Source organism: Miscanthus floridulus, chromosome 10 (assembly GCF_019320115.1).
Source record: "Miscanthus floridulus cultivar M001 chromosome 10, ASM1932011v1, whole genome shotgun sequence".
NCBI lineage: Eukaryota > Viridiplantae > Streptophyta > Magnoliopsida > Poales > Poaceae > Miscanthus > Miscanthus floridulus.
The window spans coordinates 17,990,893-18,015,079 of record NC_089589.1 but is presented as its reverse complement, the minus strand read 5'-3'; the positions used below and the strand labels follow the sequence as shown (position 1 = coordinate 18,015,079).

The 24,187-nt window shown below is 45.6% G+C and overlaps 1 protein-coding gene and 2 pseudogenes across 1 annotated transcript; all 3 read right to left on the bottom strand.

Moving 5' to 3' along the window:
* Positions 1-1,663: 1,663 nt before the first annotated feature.
* Positions 1,664-15,770, bottom strand: LOC136487774 (disease resistance protein RPM1-like). The gene is made up of 2 exons (XM_066484886.1): positions 15,621-15,770; positions 1,664-4,871 (listed from the first exon to the last, which is right to left on the bottom strand). Exon 2 carries the CDS (start codon positions 4,781-4,783, stop codon positions 2,060-2,062), a length of 2,724 nt encoding a protein of 907 aa, XP_066340983.1. The 5' UTR covers positions 4,784-4,871; positions 15,621-15,770; the 3' UTR covers positions 1,664-2,059.
* Positions 15,771-19,281: 3,511 nt separating this feature from the next.
* On the bottom strand, positions 19,282-20,282 carry LOC136488098 (uncharacterized; annotated as a pseudogene).
* A 1,815-nt stretch (positions 20,283-22,097) lies between these two features.
* Positions 22,098-23,961, bottom strand: LOC136488097 (uncharacterized; annotated as a pseudogene).
* Between the last annotated feature and the right edge of the window lie 226 nt (positions 23,962-24,187).

Genomic DNA, 24,187 nt, shown 5'->3' with positions numbered 1-24,187 from the left:
TCTTTGATTTGAAATCATCTATCCAAAGAAAATTACGTTTGAATTTCTCATATTTGAAATTTGAATTTTTCAAACGACTTCGGATGGCAAAATAACAAAACCAAAGCTGTAGATCTCAAAAAGTTATAAAAGTTTGTAGCCGATAACTTTTTCATTTGAATTCATTAAGGGTTCCAAATACTCATTTTAATAGGAGATGAAGATCGAGTATCCCAAATAAACATAATTGTCTTATGGATGGAGTGGTTAGTGAAGAACCGCTTAAGGGTAGAGGTTGCGGGTTCGAAACCCCTGGCCACACAACGCATTTCTTGCAAGATTCTATTTTGGCCTATTTTTCGGTCTACACAAGATTTGCGACTTCTGAATTAAGGTCATGTTTGGTTTCCCATGACTAAAATTTAGCTATTAAAATCAATGACTAAACTTTAGTCACCCCTGTTTGGTTTTAGTGACTAAAAGTGACTAAAGGCCATTAAAATAGTTCAACCAAGACCAAACTACCCCTAATGAATGCACAAATCAGGGTGGGGGGCTAGCAATATAATGAGGGGTAGACCCTGTCCACTGGGCACTTTAGCCCACTTTAGCACCTCCTTAGGGTACTAATGTGACTAAACTACTTTAATTCATTTTTAGTCAGTTTGTTTGACAGTTTAGTAGCTACAAGATTTGCGACTTCTGAATTAAGGTCATGTTTGGTTTCCCATGACTAAAATTTAGCTATTAAAATCAATGACTAAACTTTAGTCACCCCTGTTTGGTTTTAGTGACTAAAAGTGACTAAAGGCCATTAAAATAGTTCAACCAAGACCAAACTACCCCTAATGAATGCACAAATCAGGGTGGGGGGCTAGCAATATAATGAGGGGTAGACCCTGTCCACTGGGCACTTTAGCCCACTTTAGCACCTCCTTAGGGTACTAATGTGACTAAACTACTTTAATTCATTTTTAGTCAGTTTGTTTGACAGTTTAGTAGCTACTGTGACTATTTAGCATGGGGAAACCAAACAGGCCCTAAGAACGATTTGTAGAGACGATTCATTTTTCAGCCGTTCCTAATAATGTGTAGCCATCTCTAAAAATCATTGATTTTTAGCGACGGGTGGCTAGGGGCGGCTGGCCAGACTGCCCCTGAGGGTCAGCAGCCGCCCCTAATAATGCTGGTTGGCGTAGTGTCTGTGCCCCTGATCCCTTGGCGGATTGGGAGCATCAGTGGACCTCTTTGTGAGGCGTAATCCATGGTCGTGGCATGAGCCATGAATAATGATGATTGAACTCTAGCTCGTGCCTTTGTTCCTAAGCTCCACCAGGGCCGATGACGCAATTATGTTTGTATTTGTGTCTGTGTGGTTCCCACTTGACGGGAGCGGCGCATGCTGAACTAGGAGGTCGGGGGCCACATGTCAGGTGAGGCAAGAACGCGACGAATGAAGAATTCCTCGTGTTTTTAATGTTTGATTTGAATAGAGATTGACAAATACAGTTCGATTGCAAGGTGTTCTAGTCTTGACATGAAAAATAAATCTGTTGAAACGTACAAAAGTAGCATATAGTATAGTAGCAACAAAGGTCTTCCGGAAGGTGAGACCTGTCAGCCGGATCACCTCCGGCCAAGACTCAATAAACTCAAGAACATATGAACACGAGAGAATTTTTGGTGCTGTGCAACTGCCACAGCTTTTCGTTTATAGCTTCCTCCTATTTATATGATTACATTACATGGAGAAAACTTGAAAGAAGAAACAAGCGGCCACAACCTGCAGCATGCGCCATCCCACATGCCCAGATCATGCCGCGCCAACTACACACGACGCACGACGCCACAAACTCAACACCAGACCGATTCAAATAAAAGGTTTGAGCGGGAACTCAGGATTACAAATATGCCAACAAGACCCAATGTAAAAGACATGAAGCATGCATGGCACATGCGAATTCAAAGCAACTGACAAATGACAAATAATTGATAATGCAACGACTCATCAGGACCTGTTGATACGACACGGCAAACCAAATTGAAACAACACCTACACGACTTATAAGTATACTCTTGATCAGATGCGCAGCTCCAGACCATGAGGCATCTTCTGGTTCATTTTGTTCTTCTCCCAGTCAGCTATGAAGTCATTATGTAAATCGAGCAGAAATAGCTTCTTCAGAGAGCTAAGAGATTCAATGCCCTGAGGTACCTTATCTAGGTTGGGCAGTGCCGTGATGTATATACCTTCAATGCACTGGAGGGCGCCATCTCCAACCTCCATCTGGCAGACATCAGGCATGCGCTCCAACACAAAATTCTTGAGGTCCCGAAAGCATCCTTTCGGAAGAACCAAGGAGATTGCGCTCTGCACCCTATGGAGACACAAGTATTGGAGATGTCGACAGTGTGACCCAAGGAAATGGAGTGGATCTCCCCCAACGTCACACCAGCTAAGGGATAGATATGAGAGATTTCGCCCATGCTCCTTAAAAATTGGGTAATCCAGTGTCTTCCCGGACCAGCTTCCTCTTACAGTTAACCTGCTTAGATAGCTTGACTTTGGCATGAGATTCTGGAAACTGAGTACCTCGTTCTCATCTGTTGCAGAGAGAAGTAGGCTGGTAAGGAACTGCAACTCTGAGAGGGAAGCAAAAAGCTCTGCACAAAGGTTAGAGCTTATGTTGTCAATTGATACACTTCTCAGTTGCAGCATCCTCACCAGCTTCCCTGCTATGTCCTTGTTAGCCTGCACAGTCTCGAGAGTTTGCAATTCTCCAAACTCTGTTAGACCTTTTGGGGGCTCTAATGCAATGAAGCTTCGAAAGTCTGATTGATTGCCATCGGGAGAACTGTCTGCCAAAATGTGCCGTAGCTTCCTGGCCTTTCTAATACCTTGTGGTAGCTTCTGTATTTTAGTTTGCCTGACGTCCAGCGTGTGAAGATGTGAGAGCTTCTGAATAGATTCCGGGAGGGATTTGACTTGGGTACACCGTAAGCTGATGTAGCGCAGATTGAACAAATTCCCGATAGATGCGGGCACTTCAGTGACATCAGAGTCTTGTAGCACAAGAACAGTAAGGAAGTTCGATCCAGAGAAAATTGCGGGTAGCAATTTGGTCAAGCATGAATTTGCTCCAAGTGCCACTAGACGTCGAAGACGTTGGAATTTGACTTGTGGTGTATTTGTGTCTTTCCACCCATGCAATGACAGGTGACGAACATCCTTAGCAGTGTATGACAGTGTGCTGTAATTGATTGCAGAAGCAAACTTCTCCTCTTCGGCTACCAAAAGGATCATTTTACGCACGATGTCATGCATTTTGCAGGTACTCACCCTGCCAAGCATGTCATTGTCTACTACTTGCAGCATGTTCCGGCGGATCAGTTCCATAAAATATTCTTCAGCAATGGTTTCTGGTGTGGCACTGTTGGCTGCCAGCACAGAGCCTTCTGCAATCCACATCCGCACAAGGCTCTCCCGTGACATGTGGTAATCTTCAGGGAACATGCTGCAATACAGTAAACAGTTCCTGAGATGTCCTGGCATGTCATGGTAGCTCAGGTTCAGGATTACTTGGACATGATCCGTATTCCACTTCAGCCCATCTTGAAGCCGATCACACATTTGATTCCATATCTGCTCTAATGGTGGCTTCGAGGACATCATGCCTCCTATAGTTACAATTGCTAGGGGCAGGCCCTTACACTTCTCTACTATAGAAGTAGCGAAGTCTTCGAGCTTAGGGGGGCACTTGCTGTCATTCGTCTTGAAAAAGGCCTTCCTGCAGAACAGATTTAATGCATCGGTGGGGCTCAACGGCTGGAGTTCCAGGAAACGTGATGAGAGATCACGAGCAGCTGCGACTTGTGTCTTCCGAGTCGTCACGATGATACGAATTCCTGGGAGATTGCTCATCACATCACGTATTTCAATGTAAATTTTTTTGTCGCGGACATTGTCCAAGACAATCAAACAACTTCCATCTTTGAGCTTGCTGATCCTCCTCTTCACTTCTTCCTTCAATTCGTTGGCAGGAATATTGTCAGTGCTTGCCAAGAGCGGTTGTTCCATGCTGCTTCCAATATTGAACAGTATCTTCCTCAACAAAGAATCCATGGTGGAGTCCCTCTCCACAACAATGAAACCATGGCCACGGAATTTGGTCTTCTCGCACTTGTACACGTCCATGGCAAGGGTGGTACTTCCCAAACCTCCGTCGCCCAACAATGTAATGAACGTGCTGTGAGAATCACTAGAGCGCAGCCATTCAGTCATCAATCTTCTATTATGGTCCATCCTGACAAAATCTTGGTCCCAATTTGGCTCAGCAGGGATGTAGTCCAAGGAAAGCACACCTTGCCCTATTTGCTGGGGAAGGTGGCCGTACTTTTCCAACCATTCTTGTTTCAGTTTTGTGGCATACTCGAAATTCTCCTCTATCTTCATAATCTCTTCATAGATACTTCTGAAAGGTCCGAGGTATTCTTGAGTCAGCTTCCACCAAAACCCTCTGTTCTCCAGTTGATGAGCATGATATGAATATGTATCGATCATATCCTCCACTTGGTAGGCCAGATCCCTCATGTACGAGATCCATTCCATGTAGGCTTTGTCGTTGAGATAGGCTAAATCTTGCTGCTGTAAGGCACCATTTATTACTGACAGCTTTGCTTCTATTCGCCGCACCTTCCCTGGAAGTTCCTTGATTATAGAAGCCTGTTCCCTGAGACTGGAAATGGCAGACCCTGCCAAGGATATGCTTATCTTTCCAAGAGCAAGCACCACGGCTTCTGCCATCTTTTATGCCCCTTCGAAATTTAGTGTGCTCGCAGCGATCCTCCTCGCGTGCACTATCCTGTCTTCTTTTTTTTCATTACTTTACATTCTGCACCAAGAACTCCGTGTTAAATTTTTACTACCCGTGTATGTAGATACTATATATATAGCAAAAATCCCAAATACCATAACTTTACACAAAATACAACGATGAGAAAAACATAAAAATGCCTTTGGCTGGCTCTTGTTGCAACACAACTTATGACGTTACGAATCTAAGTTTTAATTTTTAAATATTGGTCTTAGATTGCTACATATATTTTTATCCTTAAATTAACTTTGAGAGCCTTGTGCTTACTGTATTTTTTTGTTAACACTCCTTTAATACTTTTTGGGTCTTGTACTTACTGTATTTTTTATTAACACTCCTTTTATACTTTTTAAAAATGAGGCTTTAGGTCATAGACTACACTAGCTCTTAAGTACTATAATATCATAAACAGTCATTTAAAAATCTACACCACGTTGCTTAATTAAGGTCAGTTGTAGAGCTTAAAGGGAGATCTCGGATGGATAGCGGTGCTAACATCTAAAGGGTATTAATATTTTAGTCTTGTAATGATGATTACCCAAAGGAATCCCAAAGGCTAGGAAGAAAGCCGCTAAAGACACCAGGATTTTGCATGGATATATGGCGTTCAAGCCAACATTGGAGCATTCACAATTCCCATGTCCGATCATTTGTAGATAGACCAATATTATGTTCCATCTTTGGTAGACCATGTGCTCATCAGACTTGTGAATCAAAAGAGAGTGTACTACTATAATAGCTTCATCACCTCAGGGGCTTGAACCCCCATCGCCACCGGTTTTGCTCGGCAGTGGTGAAAGTAGGCGATCAAGAGGATTTTCATCACCATCAGCGAGGGAAACCGACAGTGAAAATCGAATAAAATATTAACCAAGCTGGCCATCAACCATGGCATCCAGTTATCTGCATCTTCAAGCTTGCTGCGTTGTCTTTGAATCAGGGCAGATCAAGACTGCCATCAGCACCCTCGTGTAGATCCGCCGACACCACATCATCACCTGACTAAAATCGTGCCGCCCAGATCTACCACATCTTGCTGCCACCCTAGCCTAGGTCCATGGCTCCTCGCCATCTCCCTAGGCTGCACGTGCATTGCTTGGATGGGGGAGGAGGAGTGCCGCAGGCAGGGGAGGCAGGAGGGGGTGGAAACGGCAACGGCGGTGGACTAGTGGTTCTAATGACTGTGTTGATTTACTTAAATGATGTGCTTGTGTCGCGGGTTCATAACCGCGGCAAGCATCGTTGTTCATCGTATGTCAGAAGTGTGGGTCTCTGGTGGCTCGAGTACTCAAGAACACGAGAGACACGGCGATGTATCCCGGTTCGGGCTATTGAGGCCCTACATCTAGCAGTGAGATATGTTAGATTTGTGAATAAATTTACTTTCACTTTGTCATATGAAGAAAAGACCAAAACAAACATTGTACATCTTGATGAGTTATACAACTTTGTAGTTGAAAACTTTTTCATTTGAATTAATTTACTACTTCAAAATGTGCTTTGAAATTTTCTTTGCCTTGTGTAAAAAAAAACACTCGGCAAAGAGCTTCTTTGCCGAGTATCAAAAAAAAAAACACTCGGCAAAGAAGCTTCTTTGCCGAGTGTCAAAAAAAACACTCAACAAAGAGCTTCTTTGCCGAGTGTCAAAAAAAACACTCGGCAAAGAAGCTTCTTTGTCGAGTGTCAAAAAAACACTTGGCAAAGAACTTTTTTGCCGAGTGTTTTTTTTTTGCCGAGTGTTTTTTTTCCGCACTTGGCAAAGAAGCTCTTTGCCGAGTGCCCAAAAAAAAAACACTCGGCAAAGAGCCGGTCTCCGGTAGTGGGTGGTCCTCGTGTGCGGGGATCTAGGAGGATGTTGTTGCACCGTGGATGGACCCTGGCGTTGTCATGGAGTCGGGGGAGCTGCGAGCACCGCCTGACGTCGCTAAGGACGCTGACAGTTGACCGTAGGGGCTGTCTACTGCAGTTTGGCCTCCACCGGGTGAACCCTCTGGAGGTTTCCTTAGCGGTGAAGGCACCTCGGCTCGGGGGGCTGATGAGCAGGCCTAGGAACCCTCCACTCCTGGAGCCAGTGAAGCTGTTTGTCTTGTTGTGTCACACCATCGGTGTGACCCTATCGAGAGAGTGGTTGACAACGTCTCATGCCCGTTGAATGGGCTGGCGCCATGGAATCCCCGTACCTGCCGGGGCCTTGAACACCCGGTGGGTTGGCAGATGCTTGGGATGTCGGGCTGCCATCGTTCGTGAGCCCAGGACCTTGGTGAGCCCCGAGCAGTGGCCATGGGCATGCTCGGGCTCTGCCCAACTCTGACCGAAGGGTGCGCGCGAGCGTACCGAATGGCTATAGCCCTCGAGCGATCCTAGGGCGATTGGTCAGGGGATCTGACGATCGAGAGCCGTTCTCCCGGGAAGTTAACATAGCCCTATGTTTGACTCTTTTCACTCAGTTACACAATCAGAGATGTTCACTACATGGGCAATGCCATGAAATGTAACAACCAATAGTAGTGGGTGTGCCCCACATGTTTTTTATTAACAAGAATATCTTGCCTAATTACATTTTTAAGGATTTTGATTATACTTTATTAAGCATCTTCGAAGTGATTTAATTGTAATATATACATTATCATAGCATGTGATGAAGATTTGAACTCGTTGTAATCGTAGTATAATCCTGATGACAATGGGATATATAATGCATTGCTAATATCAAATGTAAGATATTAGACAATAAGATCAATTTAAATATAATAATAAAATATATCAGTAAAAAAATTGGAAAATGAAGGCCACTGGCCAAATGCCAGATTCAAGTCACTGACCCAGCAGCGATTATCATACGCTGATGTGGCAGTGACTATCATTGCCAGGTCTAGCTTTGATGACATTCTGATTTTCAGCAAGCCCTTTGGGGATCATTTGCTCCATCTTCAGCGGGTGTTTGAGTTGCTGGCTCGTGATCAGTGGGTGCTGAAGCGCTCCAAGTGTGTCTTTGCTCAGCGGAGGCTTAAGTATCTTGGTCATATTGTCTCTGAAGAAGGTGTTGCCACTGATACGATAAGGTGTCGTGTCATACACCTAATGAAGGGTTCAGGAGGGGGGCCAGCCCACCCAGGACAGCCACGCGGTGGCTAGCCGCGCCACCCAGGTGGGGGCGCGCACGCACAGCAAGGGCGGGCTCCAGCCACGCCGCCGACACCCTATCCGGAGGATCCCAAATAGAAGAAATGAAATAAATAAAATAGGAACAATGTCGGTTTAGATTAGATAGGATTTAGAGGAGTCCAAATCTATAAGGACCTTCCTCATTAGATTACTTGAGATGCAAGTCTATTAGGGACTATAAATATAGGGTCATTGTAATCATCTGGAATCAAGAAAAGAATAGCCTCAGGCTTCCCCTATCTTCCTCCCTCTCCCCCTGCGCCTCCCTCCTCTCCCTGCCACCCTCCCCTCCCTAGTCGACGCCCACAGCCCCCTCCCTAACCCTAGACACCACCCCCCAAGTCACCCCTCCCTGCCAGGCTCTTACATTGGTATCCGGAGACTAGACGGTCCATGGCTTCCACCACCTCCTCCAGACCTTTGCCGACAATCTCTGCAAGAACTTTGATGAGATGCATCAACAGCTTGTCAACCTAGACACGCGTCTCCACGCCATAGAGTAGGGATGCACCCATGGCAACGCCGTCATTACTAGCGTCCAAACTAGATTGGATCGGAGGGATGCCATAAGTAGTCTTGAAGCGGAGACCAAGCGAGCCATGATCACCGCTGGCAAATCCTTCCTCAACAACAAGATGGAGGAACCTCACTCCTCCAACACCCGGGAGATCATCATGGACGGAGGTGTTGAATGCCTTGTTCGTAGCACCGCCAGCACCGCAGCAGCCACTGCCGCCATGCCTCCCCCTGCTTGGCCAGCCCCACGGCTTCACAACCAGCCCCAACCAGCCGCCATCCACCTCAGCTAACCACCTAGCCACCAGCACAGCAGATGCTTGCACTACTACCACCGCATGCTCCTATCTCATCAACATCGCCAGCTCCACCTCCATGATAGCCACCCATCATGGCCTGGTTGACAACCCCGACGTACGATGGCTCCACTATCATGGGTCTATAGGATGCAGCTTCTCTTTGACCTGCTGAAAGGTCCTTGTTTGGTTTTGGTAATTGAGTGACAACCTAGGTGGACTAATTGTGTTTATGTGAGATACACAGGTGATTAGTCCACAGATACATGTATGTGAGCAACATGTGCCACGGAGGTGAAGATGGCTCGGAGATGTTACAAAGCTCACACATGTGATTATGAAGGAGCTCATTGCACATGAGACATGACATTGAGTCATGTGATCAAGGTGGAGAAGATCAAGACATGACTTGGCTTGATGGACCAGTTGCAAGCATGAAGGGCAAGTTGGAGGCTTTGGAGAGATGGACCACATGGCGGTGAAGCTTGAGCAAGACTTGGCGCTGATGGACGAAGGCAACGATGAAAAGCAAGTGAAGTCAAGATCGATGAACCAATACGGTCATGTGATGATATGAAGTACATCATATCATTGTTGATCATGTTGGTGCATGTGCTGCATCAATAATGGAGATGGAATGGAATGCGCAAGGCAAAGGTATAACCGAGGGCATTTTATTTCACCGGTCATAGGTGTGTAGAGAAGTTTATGACTGGGTTTAGGATAGATGGCCGTACTATCAAGAGGGGCAAACTTGTTTGCATATCGGTCATCTAGTGCCACTCGAGTGATATAACTTTGCATCGTTGCTAGGATCAAGTGGCTTGACAAGTTGAATGGCTAATCCTTTGAAAAATGTTTGTGAAAACCTAACACACGTACACATGGTGGTACACATGGTGGTGTTGGCACATTTGCAAAGGAGAAAGAAGTTGGAGTCGAAACGGATCAACTCGGTGAAGAAACGGAGGCGAAACAGGTCACTGGAAGTGACCGGACTCTGCGCAGCGCAGCGACCGGACGCTGGCTGGCGAGTCCGGTCATGTGTTCCAGTGAAGGCGTAGGCGTCGGTCTTTGACCGAACACTGGGCGAAGAAGTAATCGGACTCGGGCTTTGCGTGCGGTCAACTATGATCGGACGCGTCCGGTCGCGAAAAAGCGTCTCTCGAACATTACTGGAAATGATCGGACTCAGGCGGTGGCGCGTCCGGTCTTAGCACTGTGCTGCGTCCGGTCATCACTTGACCGTTGGCGCGTGGTAGCCGACCGTTGAGATTAAGCGACTGAGGTTGAACGGAGGTGACACGTGGCGTGCATCCATTGAACGGACGCTGGACCGGGTGCGTCCGGTGGATCTGACCAGCGCGTCCGGTCACCCCGAGCAGTGCCCAGTGAAGGGGTACAACGACTCTATTTTCGTGGGGGCTATAAATAGAAGGGGTCTCGGCCATGGCTGCGGTGGAGCACCTTGGGGGACTTTTGTGTCCTTGTGTCCATGCTTGAGAGTGCTTGGGAGCCCTCTAACTCACTTGAGCTTGATAGTGTTCATCCAATCAAGTGAGTGAGCGATTCTAGTGCGATTGCAAGCTGGTGGTGCTTGTTACTCTTGGTGGTTGCCACCTCCTAGACGGCTTGGTGGCTTGTGACTCCGTTGAAGCACGCAAGAAGATTGTGCGGTGCTCTGGAGGAGGATTTGTGAGGGGGATTGTGCTCAACCCGTGGGGATCACGAAGAGCTACTCTAGTAAAGCATGTCATTGAGCTACCATCTCTTGTGGGTAGGTTATTGTGGTGCCCAATGTGCGGGCTTGGTGGGTGATGCTAATTAGCCGCCGAACCACCAGGTGAGTGGTCGACACAACGGGGACGTAGCTTGGTGGCAACCAAGTGAACCTCAGGAGAAAATCACCGTGTCAACATTGTCTTCATCATCTTCTTGGTGGTTTGCATTCCGCGAAACACAAGCTTGTATTACTTTCATATACATTGTGCTTGTGTAGTTGCTCTTGTGACTAGTTTAGCTTCAGTAGCTTGCTAGTTACCTTCTTGCTTGTGTAGCATAGAAGTAGCTCCATTGCGTGACTAATTTGATTTGTGTAACCTTGTTAGTCAGATTGCTTAGTTTGTGTAGCTAAGTATTTGCGCTATCTAATTTGGCATTGGTTGTCTTGTTATTGAGCATTGCTAATGAGCTTAGGTGGCTTTGTGCTTTTGCTTACTAGCATGTGTAGGAGCTCCCCCGTTGCATGAAGTACTAGTGGCATAGGTTTGTGTGACCTTGCTTCTAAAATTGATTAGGTGAGCTCTAGCTAGCCCGTCACCTTAGTTGCTTAATTAGGATCTTTGCAAGGTGCTAGAGAATATAGATAGAGGGGTGTAGTCTTGGCTAGACCGATAGTTTTAATTCCTCACTTGTTTTGGTAAGCCGGCACGATTAAATTTAGAAATGAATATTCACCCCTTTAGTCCACCATCTCAACCTTACAACTGCACCACATGCCAGAAGATCAACAAGTTTGGTATGTAGGTTTCCATCTCACAGGCGTAGTGCAGCTTTGGTTCATCCGTTCGACAAAGGATGCACCGATGATCGAGTGGGTGCTCTTTGTCTGATGCATCCTCCATGACTTCGGCCCGCAGATTTGTTAGGAAACGATCGGTGACCTCGCACCGCCAAAGCACCCCGGCACATTGTACGACTACATCAACAACTTCATTGCATACATGCTACATGTCGGCATCAGCAGCGAGCTTCATCAAGTCAACCTCTTCAGCACCGGCCTACAAGATACACTCTGGATGACAGTCGCCCAACATCGCCCCCGAGAGATGGAGACGGCCATCGCCCTGGCACGTGCAAGGGAGCATCTCGTGCCTACCACCTTCGATGCCGTGCGAGCCATCCCCGACTTTAACAGCGACTTCGACCACACAGCAGAGCAGGACGTTGAAGCCCCATCAGGCAAGATGGAGCACGATTCAGCACCACCTCCTGTAGCAGCTTCGACACCCCACAACACCCTGGCAAAGGCGTTCCTTCCACAGGTCGGCTACAACACCAGAGCGGCCGCGCACCCCGACAGCACCCTCGACATCACCATCCTCACACAGCTTCGTCTGGCCACCATAGACAAGCGCGAACTCCAGATCATCTCCGCCACCATTGAAGTCAAGGCAGCGGCACCAGCATGGTTGCTCCAACACGGCATCATTCGCTACAACGACCGCTACTACATACTGGCGGCTTCTCCATTGCTGCAGGAACTGCTGGAATCTCTGGGGACAACGTCTCCCCCACCTCCTAGTGGTCAGCATCCATACGGCAACATCTACACTGACAACTCAAGCATTCCCCTCGAGCATCCTGCTAATAGAGGACTAGCCACAACACATACTATCGTCGGCAACGGTCGTCTTCTTCGATAGCAACGGCCAACAATTCCTCTCCATCGAGGACATCAACATGAGGAGGCAGCACGATCACGGCCACCCACTCATCTCTCCGGCCGACTACAACATGGGCGACCTCCTCTTCGGCTCCCTGCAATACTTCACCACAACACCACCGACCACGGTCATGACAACACTGTGCAGGCGCATCACAGGGCAAGTCAATGCAGGGCAGGTATACATGTTTCCATGACCTCCAAGGGTCATGCAGGTGCTACACTTCATCGCAATCCTCCCTGGCGCCACCCTCTCAGCCACACGCCGTGCCCATGGACCAATAATGGGCTCGGGAACCGACAACTATGTCTGCGGCTACTTTGGCTCCTGCCACAACTGCTTCCAGTTCTCCGCCAATGACATCAACGCCGAGCAGATACACGACACTCTAGGGCGTCTCCTTATCCAGATCGAGGAGATAACTTGGGGCAGCAGGCTCCCAGCAGATGGCGTCAATAACTGGACAATGATTGAGCGCGAGGGTGCACTGATCGGAGAAGGGGGGAGTGATGTCATATGCCTAATGGAGGGTCCAGGAGGGGGCATGGCCCACCGAGGCCAGCCACGTGGTGGCCAGCCGTGCCACCCAGGAGGGGGCACGCATGCGCAGCAAGGGCGGGCTCCATCCATGCCGCCGACGCCGTAACCGGAGGATCCCAAATAGAGGAAAGGAAATAAATATAATAATAGAGTCGGTTTAGATTAGATAGGATTTAGAGGAGTCCAAATCTATAAGGACCTTCCTTGTTAGATTACTTGAGATGCAAGTCTATTAGGGACTATAAATGTAGGAGCATTGTAATCATCTGGAATCAAGAAAAGAATAGCCTCAGGCTTCCCCTATCTTCCTCCCTCTCTCCCTGCGCCTCCCTCCTCTCCCGGCAGCCCTCCCCTCCCTAGCCGACACCCACAACCCCCTCCCTAACCCTAGCCGCCACCCCCAGGTCACCCCTCCCTGCCAGGCTCTTACATGTCAGCTGTCTCCAATTGGCCTCCTCCCAGTTCTCTGAAGGAGCTATGCATTTTCTTAGGCTTGGCAAGCTATTATCAGCGCTTTGTCCGTCATTTCGGTCTTCTGGCCAGACCTCTGGTTTGGTAGTGCTCATTCGTCAATTGTTCCACATTAGGCAAACGGGTCCAGTTTCAGAGTGTGGACAAGTTTGTGGGCTTAGTGGACCTGATGATGGCTTATGTTCGCAATACCGATTCTCTTTACTATGCCATGCGGTTATGGATGAGTTTTTGAGGGAAACAGGAGGGGCCTACTGGAAATTAAATAAAAGCAGCAAAGTGCAAGAAAAAGAACAAATACAGATCAGGGAGGGGGGAGCTCAGGAAACAAAGAAAGAGAGAGAGAAAAAAAGAAGAAGAGCTACTACAAGCCGGATCCAAGCTAAATAAGATTGGCTATCCAATGATTTATCCTTGGAGAGTAGCTTTTCTGGGCTCGCAGAAGTAGCTTCTGCAGCTCTTGACTGAAATGTTCTTTGGATTGCTGAAGAGATGGATTAATCTGACGAAAGATGAAGTCATTTCTTGCCCTCCAAATTGTCTAACTCATCAAAATGATTATCTCCATGAAGAAAGGAACTTGGAGCTGATCCTTGAAATTCTGAAGATTCTAGAAGGGATCCAAACTCGGGTCAACCTGAATGTTCAACCAGGCCCAACATTGTATAGCAAAAGGCCCAACATTGTATATTGCCTTGACAAAAGATGCAACTGTAATCCTGCAGCGTCATGTTCTTTCTCTTTAGTAGCTCTCTTGTACTTAGCCTGTCCTTGATCAACAACCAGAAGAAAACTTTATGTTTATTCTGACAAGAGCTCCTCCAAATCCATTTGTAGACTGGATGTAACACCAGATGCTCACTCATGTGCTTATAAGCCTTACTTATTGAAAACTGGTCCGAGTTCCATATGTATGTCCATTTATCTGGCAAGTCAGACAGCTGTACTATCTCTAGTTCCTCCTGAAGTTGCAACTGCTGTAGATGAGCTTGTTGGGACAGAGGTAAATGGAACAAGCCATGAAGAGGTATTTGCATTGAGTTATGGGATGATATTCGTACTGCTATTCAATTGCAGCGCCCTACCACAGTCGATTGTATTTGTGTGCTCGCCCTTTTGCAGGATGAGTTGGTGGATCCCAACAAAAAGCGTGAGTTGAGGAAATGGGATTCTCCGTTTGCAGCGAAATCGGTTCCTAAGTGTCCTCTGCCACTACCTCTTCCACTCGGGGCAAGTCCGGAGGAGCGTCGTGGGCGAGGTGTCAATGACAAACTGGCGGCATTGCGTGGATATTGCCGTGCTCGGGGCCTCTGTATTCATTGTTTTGAGAATTAGTCTCGTGACCATGGTTGTCCGAAAATCATTCAGGCTCATGTTCTACAGGAACTTTGGGAGTTATGCTATGTCGAACTGGAGGATTCACTGGTTTCCAGCTCTGAACCTGTACTACAGGACCAACAACTATTACTGATGGTTTCTGCTTCTGCTCTCAAGGGATCACCATGGCCACGTACAATACAGTTACAAGGCTTGGCATCCAGCTCTCTGATATTAGTTGATTCAGGCAGTTCTCATTGCTTTATCCGTTCTGAGTTGGCCAATGTATGACTGGTTCTTCAGTTCTTAGCCCAGCAAATGGCTATCTCTAGAAATCAATTTCTACTTTTATTCCTTCTACTTTTATCTTTCATCATCAAAACACTAATTTTTCACTCCTTTTCTATCTCGACGTGGCGATTGGAGATGTTCTAGATGATTTTAGTGGTCCTAGAACAACCATAGGCACCTCCTGTGCAGGCATCAATAGGTCTTCACATGAAACCACTGCAAGCCAGACTTTATTGAGACGCCGCGAGGTAACTCGCATGGAACTAAGCCTGAATTTTTGTCAAATGGAGGATAGATATGGCTTTTTAATCGCTCTTATTGTACTGTGAACTAATGCATATGTTGAGTAAAATCATAATTGCAAAACGAATATGAATGAACAGTGATTCCTTCTGTACAGTGTACAGATCCTAAGAAAACCCACAAAAGATTGCCTGCTGCGAGTCAAACAGAACTGTCGAGAAACAGAATCACTTGAGGTATTCGATACATCTACACAGCGAGGCTCTGGCAGGCACAGGAGGGCTTTCAGAGAATCAGAGGTAAAGGATCCGATCCAACGCTCATCTCAGAGCAACATCACAGTGAAACTTAGAGGATCCACAACTATTTTGCTTGAAAAAAAGTCAAAAATCTGGAACAGCTCATAGGAGCAAACTAAATCACCCCACAGCTGCAGCTTGAAAAAAGAACGATGTTTTGAGCAGAAGCATGTACGCACTTACTTGTGGCAACGGAGCTTGAGCCCGCTGGAGAGGATGATGGTTGGGACTTGGGAGATCTTGGCTGGAGAGGAGGGGATACAATGATCCCAGTCCAAGCTATGCTAATGGCTCCTTCCTGCCTTCCGTCTTCTGTATTTTTCTCTTTGCTTTGTTGGGTACAGTTAAGTATGGTTTCCTTGTCGCTTTCCCTCTTAAAAGATGTGAAGATACTGATTGCGAAGGCTTGGCCACGAGCGGTAGTGGCAACAGGTCAAGGTCCAGATCGCCAGGCTAGCCATCAGCTGGCCACGTTCTCTAGGCACAGACCACGCAAAAACAAGGTTTAGTTACAAACCATCAACGGTACTCCCTCCCTCCTATAAAAAAATATCGCCATCAAATCGTTGCTAATCAAACTTTTTTTAAAACTAGGTAGCGTGTCCGTGCGTTGCTACGGGACAACTAAATCTTTTATACTAAAAATACACGGATCGCACAATACGATAACAATACTGTTAAATTAAATACCGACGTCAAAGTGACATTTAATTCAAAAAGCAAAGTTCGTGAAATTAACGCTGTCACGGAGAGCGTGACGTCGCAGGCTCACAAACTCTACTGTATAGACTTTTTCGTGATACGGCTAAGATAATATTTTATATCGGCAGAAAGAATTCTACGATATCCATTTCTTTCATGCGTCTATAAATCCATGAATAATTTCCACTGCATCTCCATATAATCATGTACACACAGGTTTGAGTATATATATGTAAATAGGTTCGTGCCCGTGCGTTGCTACGGGACAGCTAAACTTTTGTACTAAAAACACACGGATCGCACGATAAGATAACAATAATGTAAAAATATATGACCGACGTTAAAGTGACATTTAATCCAAAAAGCTAAGTTCGTGAAATTTACACAGTCACAGAGAGCATGGCGTCGCAGGCTCACAAATTATACTGTGTAGATCTTTTCGTGATGCGGCTAAGATCATTTTTTATACCGGCAGGAAGAGATTTCCGATATCCATTTTTTTCATGTGCCAACAAATCCATAAATAAGTTCCACCACATCTCCATAACATCCTGTACACGGCGCTGGCAAGCGAATTAGCCACAACTTATGTAATTAGTTTTATAATTAGCTCATGTTTAGTCCTTATATCTAAAAATTCAATGTGACATGGACTAAAGTTTAGTCCTATGATCCAAACACCCCCTAACTCTCGACTCCTGCTGGCTGCTCACTTGCATCACCATGCCTATGTGTCTCCACGTATATACTCTAATGCCAGAACGTCTAAGATGGTCTTTTAAGGTTGCCATTTGTGTATGCTGTAGGATTTGGATGCTTTGCACTGATCCATGAGGGTGTCCATGAGAGTCGAATTTTTTGATGCCATTATGCTGTCTAAGCTTACCAATCAGACAGAGATGAACTTGATTGTTAAAATATTTTCAACACTGCTTTCATATACTCTCTCTCTGTCCTAAAATAGAATTCATTCTCGCTTCCCGAGAAGTCAACTTTTTTTTAACTTCGACCAATTATAATACATGTATTTTTTACATGCATGTGGCCTCAGGAGTCGACCAATTGATTGTTAAATGTTGCACATATTTTTTACAAACCTAGTTAAAGTTGAGAAAGTTTGACCTGCACACATCCCATAACGACTTATATTTTGGGACAGAGGATGTATATGCTAATGAGAATAGTCAACTGGAAGTCGTGATGAACACAACAATACTTTCATATTATATGCTAATTAGAGCACGAAGAAAGGCGGAGAATGGACCTATATACGAATGGTGGGAATATTCGTTTAGAAAATTGCAGAAGGTTCACCAGTCTCACCATGTATAACTTGCACATATTTTATTTGGCACCACTGATGTTCTCAAGGAGCAGCCACTTTTTAATTCCAGGTCTGTATGCTGGAAACACTAAAATTAAGGGCCAACCTCATTGAGACGTCTTGCTTGATCTTTGCCAATTGTTTCCTTCCATGCATGATTATTGTTTTCTTCCATGCATATGGCCTTATGTGATCGATTTGTTTCCTTCAAAGCAGACGAGGATCGTAAGGATGATAGTTTCTTTTTCTATCGCGTGAGATATCGCATGGCCGGAAGGGAGGAGTCTTGCTTGATCTTTGCCAATTGTTTCCTTCCATGCATGATTATTGTTTCCTTCCATACATGTGGCCTCAGGTGATCGATTTGTTTCCTTCAAAGCAGACGGGGATCGCAGGGATGGCAGTTTTTTTTCTATCGCGCGGGGTATCGCATGGCCAGAAGGGAGGAGCGACCAAAAAAAAAGTCGCACCAAAAAATAGTCTTACTTTTAGTCTTTTTAGTTGTAGTAGAAGATTAACTAAATGTGGCGTCACTTCTAGCCTCCCACCCTTGCAAGAGGGTAGAAAGGGGGAGGACGAGGGTTTCCCATGAGTGAAAGATAACAGAGGTTGGAAAACAATGCAATGAGAGACAGCGTAGCAATAGATTTCGGAATAAGTGGCTATTCAATCGTGTTATGAATACAGTGTCACCCACCGGGTATTTATAGGCTATACTGGAGCGGAATGAAATTACATATTAGCTGGTTGCCTTGGGCACCCTGATTACATATGAGTGAGGGTACGACAACAGCTTCCGCAACGGTGCCGACAACGCCGTCCTCAGAACCACCGTCTTCCTTCAGTCCTTGGTCGGGGCGCCCCAAGACCTTCGCTCCAGGCGAGTCTTCGTGTGTAGACTCGTTGGCAGACCGGCAGTTTCACATTATGAGGATGCCCCCGACCTTCGTCCTGGTCATCTTCCCTATTACTCCCTCCGTCCCACTATATAAGGCATAACAACCTCTGGTTCAAATACCAAAGAACGTATTTAATTCTCTCTCAACACTAGTATCACTACATTGATGTACGTGTGTCTAGATAGAGCACGCCTTATATTATGGGATTAGAATAAAAAGTGGTTACGCCTTATATATTAGGATGGAGGGAGTAAAACAACGCTCAAGGGTCTGGTTAGCAGACGAGGGTTTGCCAGGGCAGCTGACCGGAGGTGCTCCTCCCAACACTAATTTTCTAAAAAATGCTAATATCATTTATATCTTCTAATGAGTTAATTTTAAAATTATACTCAATCATTTATAAAATGATACTTATTATATATAATAAATATTAATACTTTCTTACGTATATTTGATCAAATTTGACTTCTCCGAGAGTGCTAATACACTTTTTTTAGACCAATGAAGTATGTTGCCGTAAAAAATGGCCTGCGAGGGTAGGTAGGTACACCTACCGCCCCAAAGGCCAAAACTGCTTTATTAGGATACTAGCGTATGCCCGTGCGTTGCTACGGAAATCTTATAATTTTCAATGCAATTCAACACAGTAAAAGTAAGAAAAAATAGTAGGTTAGAAGCCTCAAATTTTCAACATAGTAGGAGAATAAAAAAAAGTGGGTCGAAATCAAGACAAATAAATTTTAACTTAGCTCAGCAACATATAGTTTCGAGCCACATTCATCAAATGAATAAGCGTCAACTTTACCACAGGATCGGTCAAAATAAGTGCATCATAGATAAGTCCTCCACAACTATTTTGTCGTTTGAAATTTCGGCTCCCTGCAATCGGCGTGCCTCCCCCGAGCAGCTCCCCTTTGCTCTACCTTGCCCTGACGTCCTGCCACCACCATTTTCTCTTAGAATTGACATTTAGAAAATAAAACATTAAATAAATGTAATAAATGTGGGACACTACCTTAGTTATGGAGTTAACACCTCTTTGTAGACAATATTTTTCGTGTATGTACCATTTTCCGTTGTGATCTTTTTCTTTCCTTTCTTCACATCCTTCTCAACCGCTGGAACAGCCAAGATCTTGATGTTCGATCTTGCTGTGGCTCTAGAAAGCGCTACATACAACTGGCCATGTGAGAACACTGGTTCAGGCAAGTACAGTCCGACATTTGGGATAGTTTGCCCCTGTGCTTTGTTGACAGTCATGGCGAAGCTAAGTCGAATGGGAAACTGCTTTCTTTTAAAATGAAAAGGGAACATCTCGTCATCAGACGAGCATAAGGGCATGCGAGGCAAGAAAACACGCTTTCCAGCATGTTGCCCCAAAACAATTTATGCGTCGATTGTATTCTTTTAGAACCCACGTACGATCAACCTCGTACCATTGCAAAGTCCGTTTGCAGGGTCAATGTTTCTAAGCAATATGACTGGGCAACAAATCTTCAGCTTTAACACATGTGGTGGTAGACCGTTTGGGGTCAAAGTGTTAAGGAACTCCGGAGGGTAGTAGTTGTTTGGATCGTCTACCGCACAGTCAAAGCTATGGTACACCATCTCGTCCCCGTGAAAACGACTTATCATCCTCATGTTAATCATATCCACACAGTCATTCCATGTAGACAATATCGCTCGCGAAGTGATGTAATTTCTCTTTGTCATGTTCTCGTTGAGCCCCGGGAAAATGCAATCTATTAGAGTATCGAGATCACCATCCTCCCCGGTATGTGGCATGCATATCCCATCTGGAAGACGGATGTCACCATCACCATTGGACTCCTTAGAGCCACCACCGACACGTAAAAGGTATTCCGCAAACCACGGGTCGCTTTGTGCCCTCATGTTGCGCACCAGTTTGAGGTGTCGCATGGATTTCCAAAGGTATGACATCCGCAACGAGGCACCGACGATCTGAGCCCTTGACCCCCTTCGAACAACATGGAGGACTTGCCTGAAATCTCCACCAAACACTACGGTCTTCCCCCAAATGGTAGGTCGGGTTGGTCCATTATATCATGGTGGCTGTTGTCTAGCGCCTCGACAACCTATCTCTTTGTCATGGAAGCCTCATCCCAAATAATAAGAGATGCAGTCCGAAGAAGCTTGGCAGTGCCACTTTGTTTAGTGAAACAGCAAAAGGCCCCATCATCGATGGTAAGAGGAATCTTGAAGCGCGAGTGGGCGGTTCTGCCACCGGGCATTATGGATGCTGCAACACCAGATGTAGCTGTTGCCACAACAATCTTGTTCTGACTGCGTATAGCTGCAAGAAGGGCCTTGTACAAATAAGTTTTCCCCATGCCACTAGGTCCATCAACGAAGCACAACCTCCCAAGTTTGGTATTAATAGCAGACATAATCTCATCATAGGCAGCCCACTGCTCCTCATTAAGGGTGTCCGAAAGAGCGACATCATCAATGCTAGCCTCAATGCTTGCCTCCTCGGAAATCTCCCTAGGAATATCGTTGGAGGTGTCATATGTGTCATCGATATCAGGAAGTGAGAATGTCTTTATGTCCTTCTGCATTGACTGTAATATTTTCCTAATATCTACAAGGACCATCTGCTCCACTGCAAAGTTGGATTGATTATTGCATTGGTAGTCCTCTGACATTGCCTCCTTGTGTTTATCCCAGAGTCCAGACACATCGCTCGGCTCACAGAATACCAATATTGTAGCAAACAGTCATCACAGTGCATATGGCATCATCCACCGAGTAGCTTCAGCAAGGCTCTTGTCCAGTGTGCTATCTGCTTCGATCAGACCCCTTCTTTTCTGCTGCTTCATGGAAGGTTGGAAGGGTCACTCCATCAACGGTTTTTAGATCATCAAAGGATGTAGCGCCAGCCACATGGTTTAGAAAAACCCTAAGATAATAGCCGCTAGCCACATGGTTTAGAAGAACCCTAAGATAATAGCATTCCCCCTCGGCTGGATTGGCAGAGACGATTCTTTCGACCTATCCTTCCCTATTTGTTGTCCTCTCATTCCATTCTTTGCCCATTGAAACCCATGTATAGAACTCAGGAAAGTCTCGATACAAGATACCATGGGCTTTCTCATCCATCATGTTCTTTTCGAAATACGCTGTAAGCATTGACCTTTCAACACCTGGACGATTGAGCACTCGTCGAACACCCTCTCACTGGTGAAATGATACCATGTGCATGTCCATAAGATGGAGTTGCAAGGACAGCACAGAAGGGGACCTGTCGCTCAAATCAAATCCATATATACTCCACAAGGCTTCTGGAGGGGTCACCCACCAAGCATCTCTATACTGTTTTATCTCATAAATGTTTCCTTCATTGTCCACCTTGTCTGCCTCTCTCACGGCCATAGACACTCGATCATGACCCTTGTAAATGTACTTAAACAGGTACTTAACAGCCTTGATGCTCCCACACGCCTCAACATTGATGTGGCAGTTGAACAACCGCAAGAGATAAGGGTTGTAAGGCATGACCCATCTATTGTCTAGCTCGTGATTGCAAATTTTTTCTTTCCTCCCATCTTCACGTCGCCTATAAACCGGGTAGGAATCCTTACCCTGTACGGTGACCTCGCTGAAAGGTCGCGGGTATCGATTCTTACATGAATCATGACCCTTTGTGCATGGACAATTGTGATTAAGCATTCCGCAAGGCCCATGCATCATATGTTTGGTGACCATCTTGTATAATTATGGGTACTTCTTGTTTGGAAGCTCAGCTGAGATAAGGAGGTCATACTGCTCCGAGCACGTGATCTTGTACTTCCCTTGCATGATCAGCAAAAAATGTGCATGCGGTAGACCCCTCTTCTGGAACTCTACAACATACACATGGGCCCGAACCTTTCCAAGAATATCCTTTTTCAACAACCTCCTATTCAACTCTTCGAGCTTCGCCTTTAAGACCCGCACGACGAGATCTGGCCGATCCTGTGGTGTCTGACCAGGGTAGAGTTCACTCTTGATCTCATCCCAATTTGAATTACAGGTCATAGTCAGGAAGATCTCTGGTTTCCCAAACTTGCGCACCAGAGCCATGGCATCCATATACCGACGTCTTATGTCTCGTGGGCCTCCGATAAATGATGAAGGCATGACAGTCCTCTTTCCAATTGCTTCAGGTCTACCCTCACCAGCATGCAGACTATCCACCAACCTTGGTATAGGTCAGCCCTAATCTCCCTCTGATGGTTGCGTATATAATCCAATCGCAAGCTCTCAATCTTGATGTAAGTGTCAACAGCAAAATGTTGAAAAAGACGCCCTCCGAAAAGTATTGGATTAAAAATTCTAGGCCTCATCTGGAACTTGTAGCAGTAGTAGTCACGGACAAACACACATAGGTTACCAGGAGATACTACACATATAAGAACCATGGATTAGAGTTGTTTATAGCACAAATGTAGAAGTCTATGTGAAAAGAAGAAGAAAAAACTAACCTAATTCTTCTTCTGTACCACTACAAGCTTTACGAAGGGCACGCGCCGTATTGACTTCCTCTATACTAACACCTTTTTTTTGGAATATCCATATGCCATCCAAGCTCACCCCTAGGGAAGAATAGAGGGTATGAAAGAGTATCGTAGCATCCATGATATGATCGTATGCCTTGTATGCCTCTATCCTTCCCATGTAGTACTACACTGTTCTTGAACTGACACAAGCGTTCGCTCCCCTCGATCCAAACAACAGCCACCTCTGAAGTCAAAGACACGTTGTACGTTCTTTGGTCAAGCTGTTGATCAAGGTTCAGTGTGACACAGTAGTCCTCAAGGTGTGCAGCCTGCCCCATACTCCTGAGATGTTGTGAGTACGGGTTATCACGAAGGATAGCCACCAACCTTTGAATGACTTCCTTATCTTTTTGGCACTGCTCTTCGCGGCACTTTCGGTACCAGTGCTCAAGGCTCGGATCATCATCATAGAAGTAAAGCTCTAGATGCCTAGGCTCCTTACCATCTTCTATACCAAATGACCTTATGTTGTGATAGATTTGACCATGTGCACAGAAGGTGTAAATGCCAGTGTTTTCATGTTAGCAGTAGCACTATCAAGGTGACAATATAGAGAAGTGAATGAGAAATGGCCATTGAAGAACCTAATGTTGTTAAGGAAGTGTCTAGCATCAGCATCTACACTTGACCAAAGCCTCACAAGTTCATCAGGAGTGTCCGGTGCATTTAGATGCACCTTTCCGCTACGGCAACAGAACCTAGGTGGCTCGGACTCAAACTTCTTCGCACCACAATGCTTACAATCTTTGACAGGTTTGAGAATATGTGTATTTGTTGGCATGTTACTGTACACCTTTTCATATGGATCGAGTGTGTCAGGGATAGAAGAGTTATCTTCATCTGAGTCATTGATCTGGACACCCTCCTCATCTTCTTCTTCTGCAAGGGTATTTAAACGACAATATTTTAGACACACTTGTGCAACATTTGAATGTGATTCAAAAGTTGTGACAAGTACCTTGCCCAGCGAATAGGTATCCCTCATCCTCTTCCTCGTCCTCCTCAAATATATCACCGTCGTGATCATCTGTTTCCATCATAGGGGCTTGATTTATTTGAACATGGGTTTTAGAGAACATACTCAAAGGATTATTAACAACATTGTAAATTACCACTATCATCAATGGATGGTTGCGTGTGTAGCTGAGGTAGGATGGACGCTTGGTCCGACGCTTTCTGTCAAGCATAGCATGAGCACGATTGGTACAAGTAAAACATTGAATCATATCAACTATGGGATACGGAAAGCCTTAGTATTTACTGTTG

Coding starts and splice junctions, on each gene's coding strand:
- LOC136487774 (XM_066484886.1), bottom strand. CDS start 4,783: ATGGCAGAAGCCGTGGTGCTTGCTCTTGGAAAGATAAGCATATCCTTG.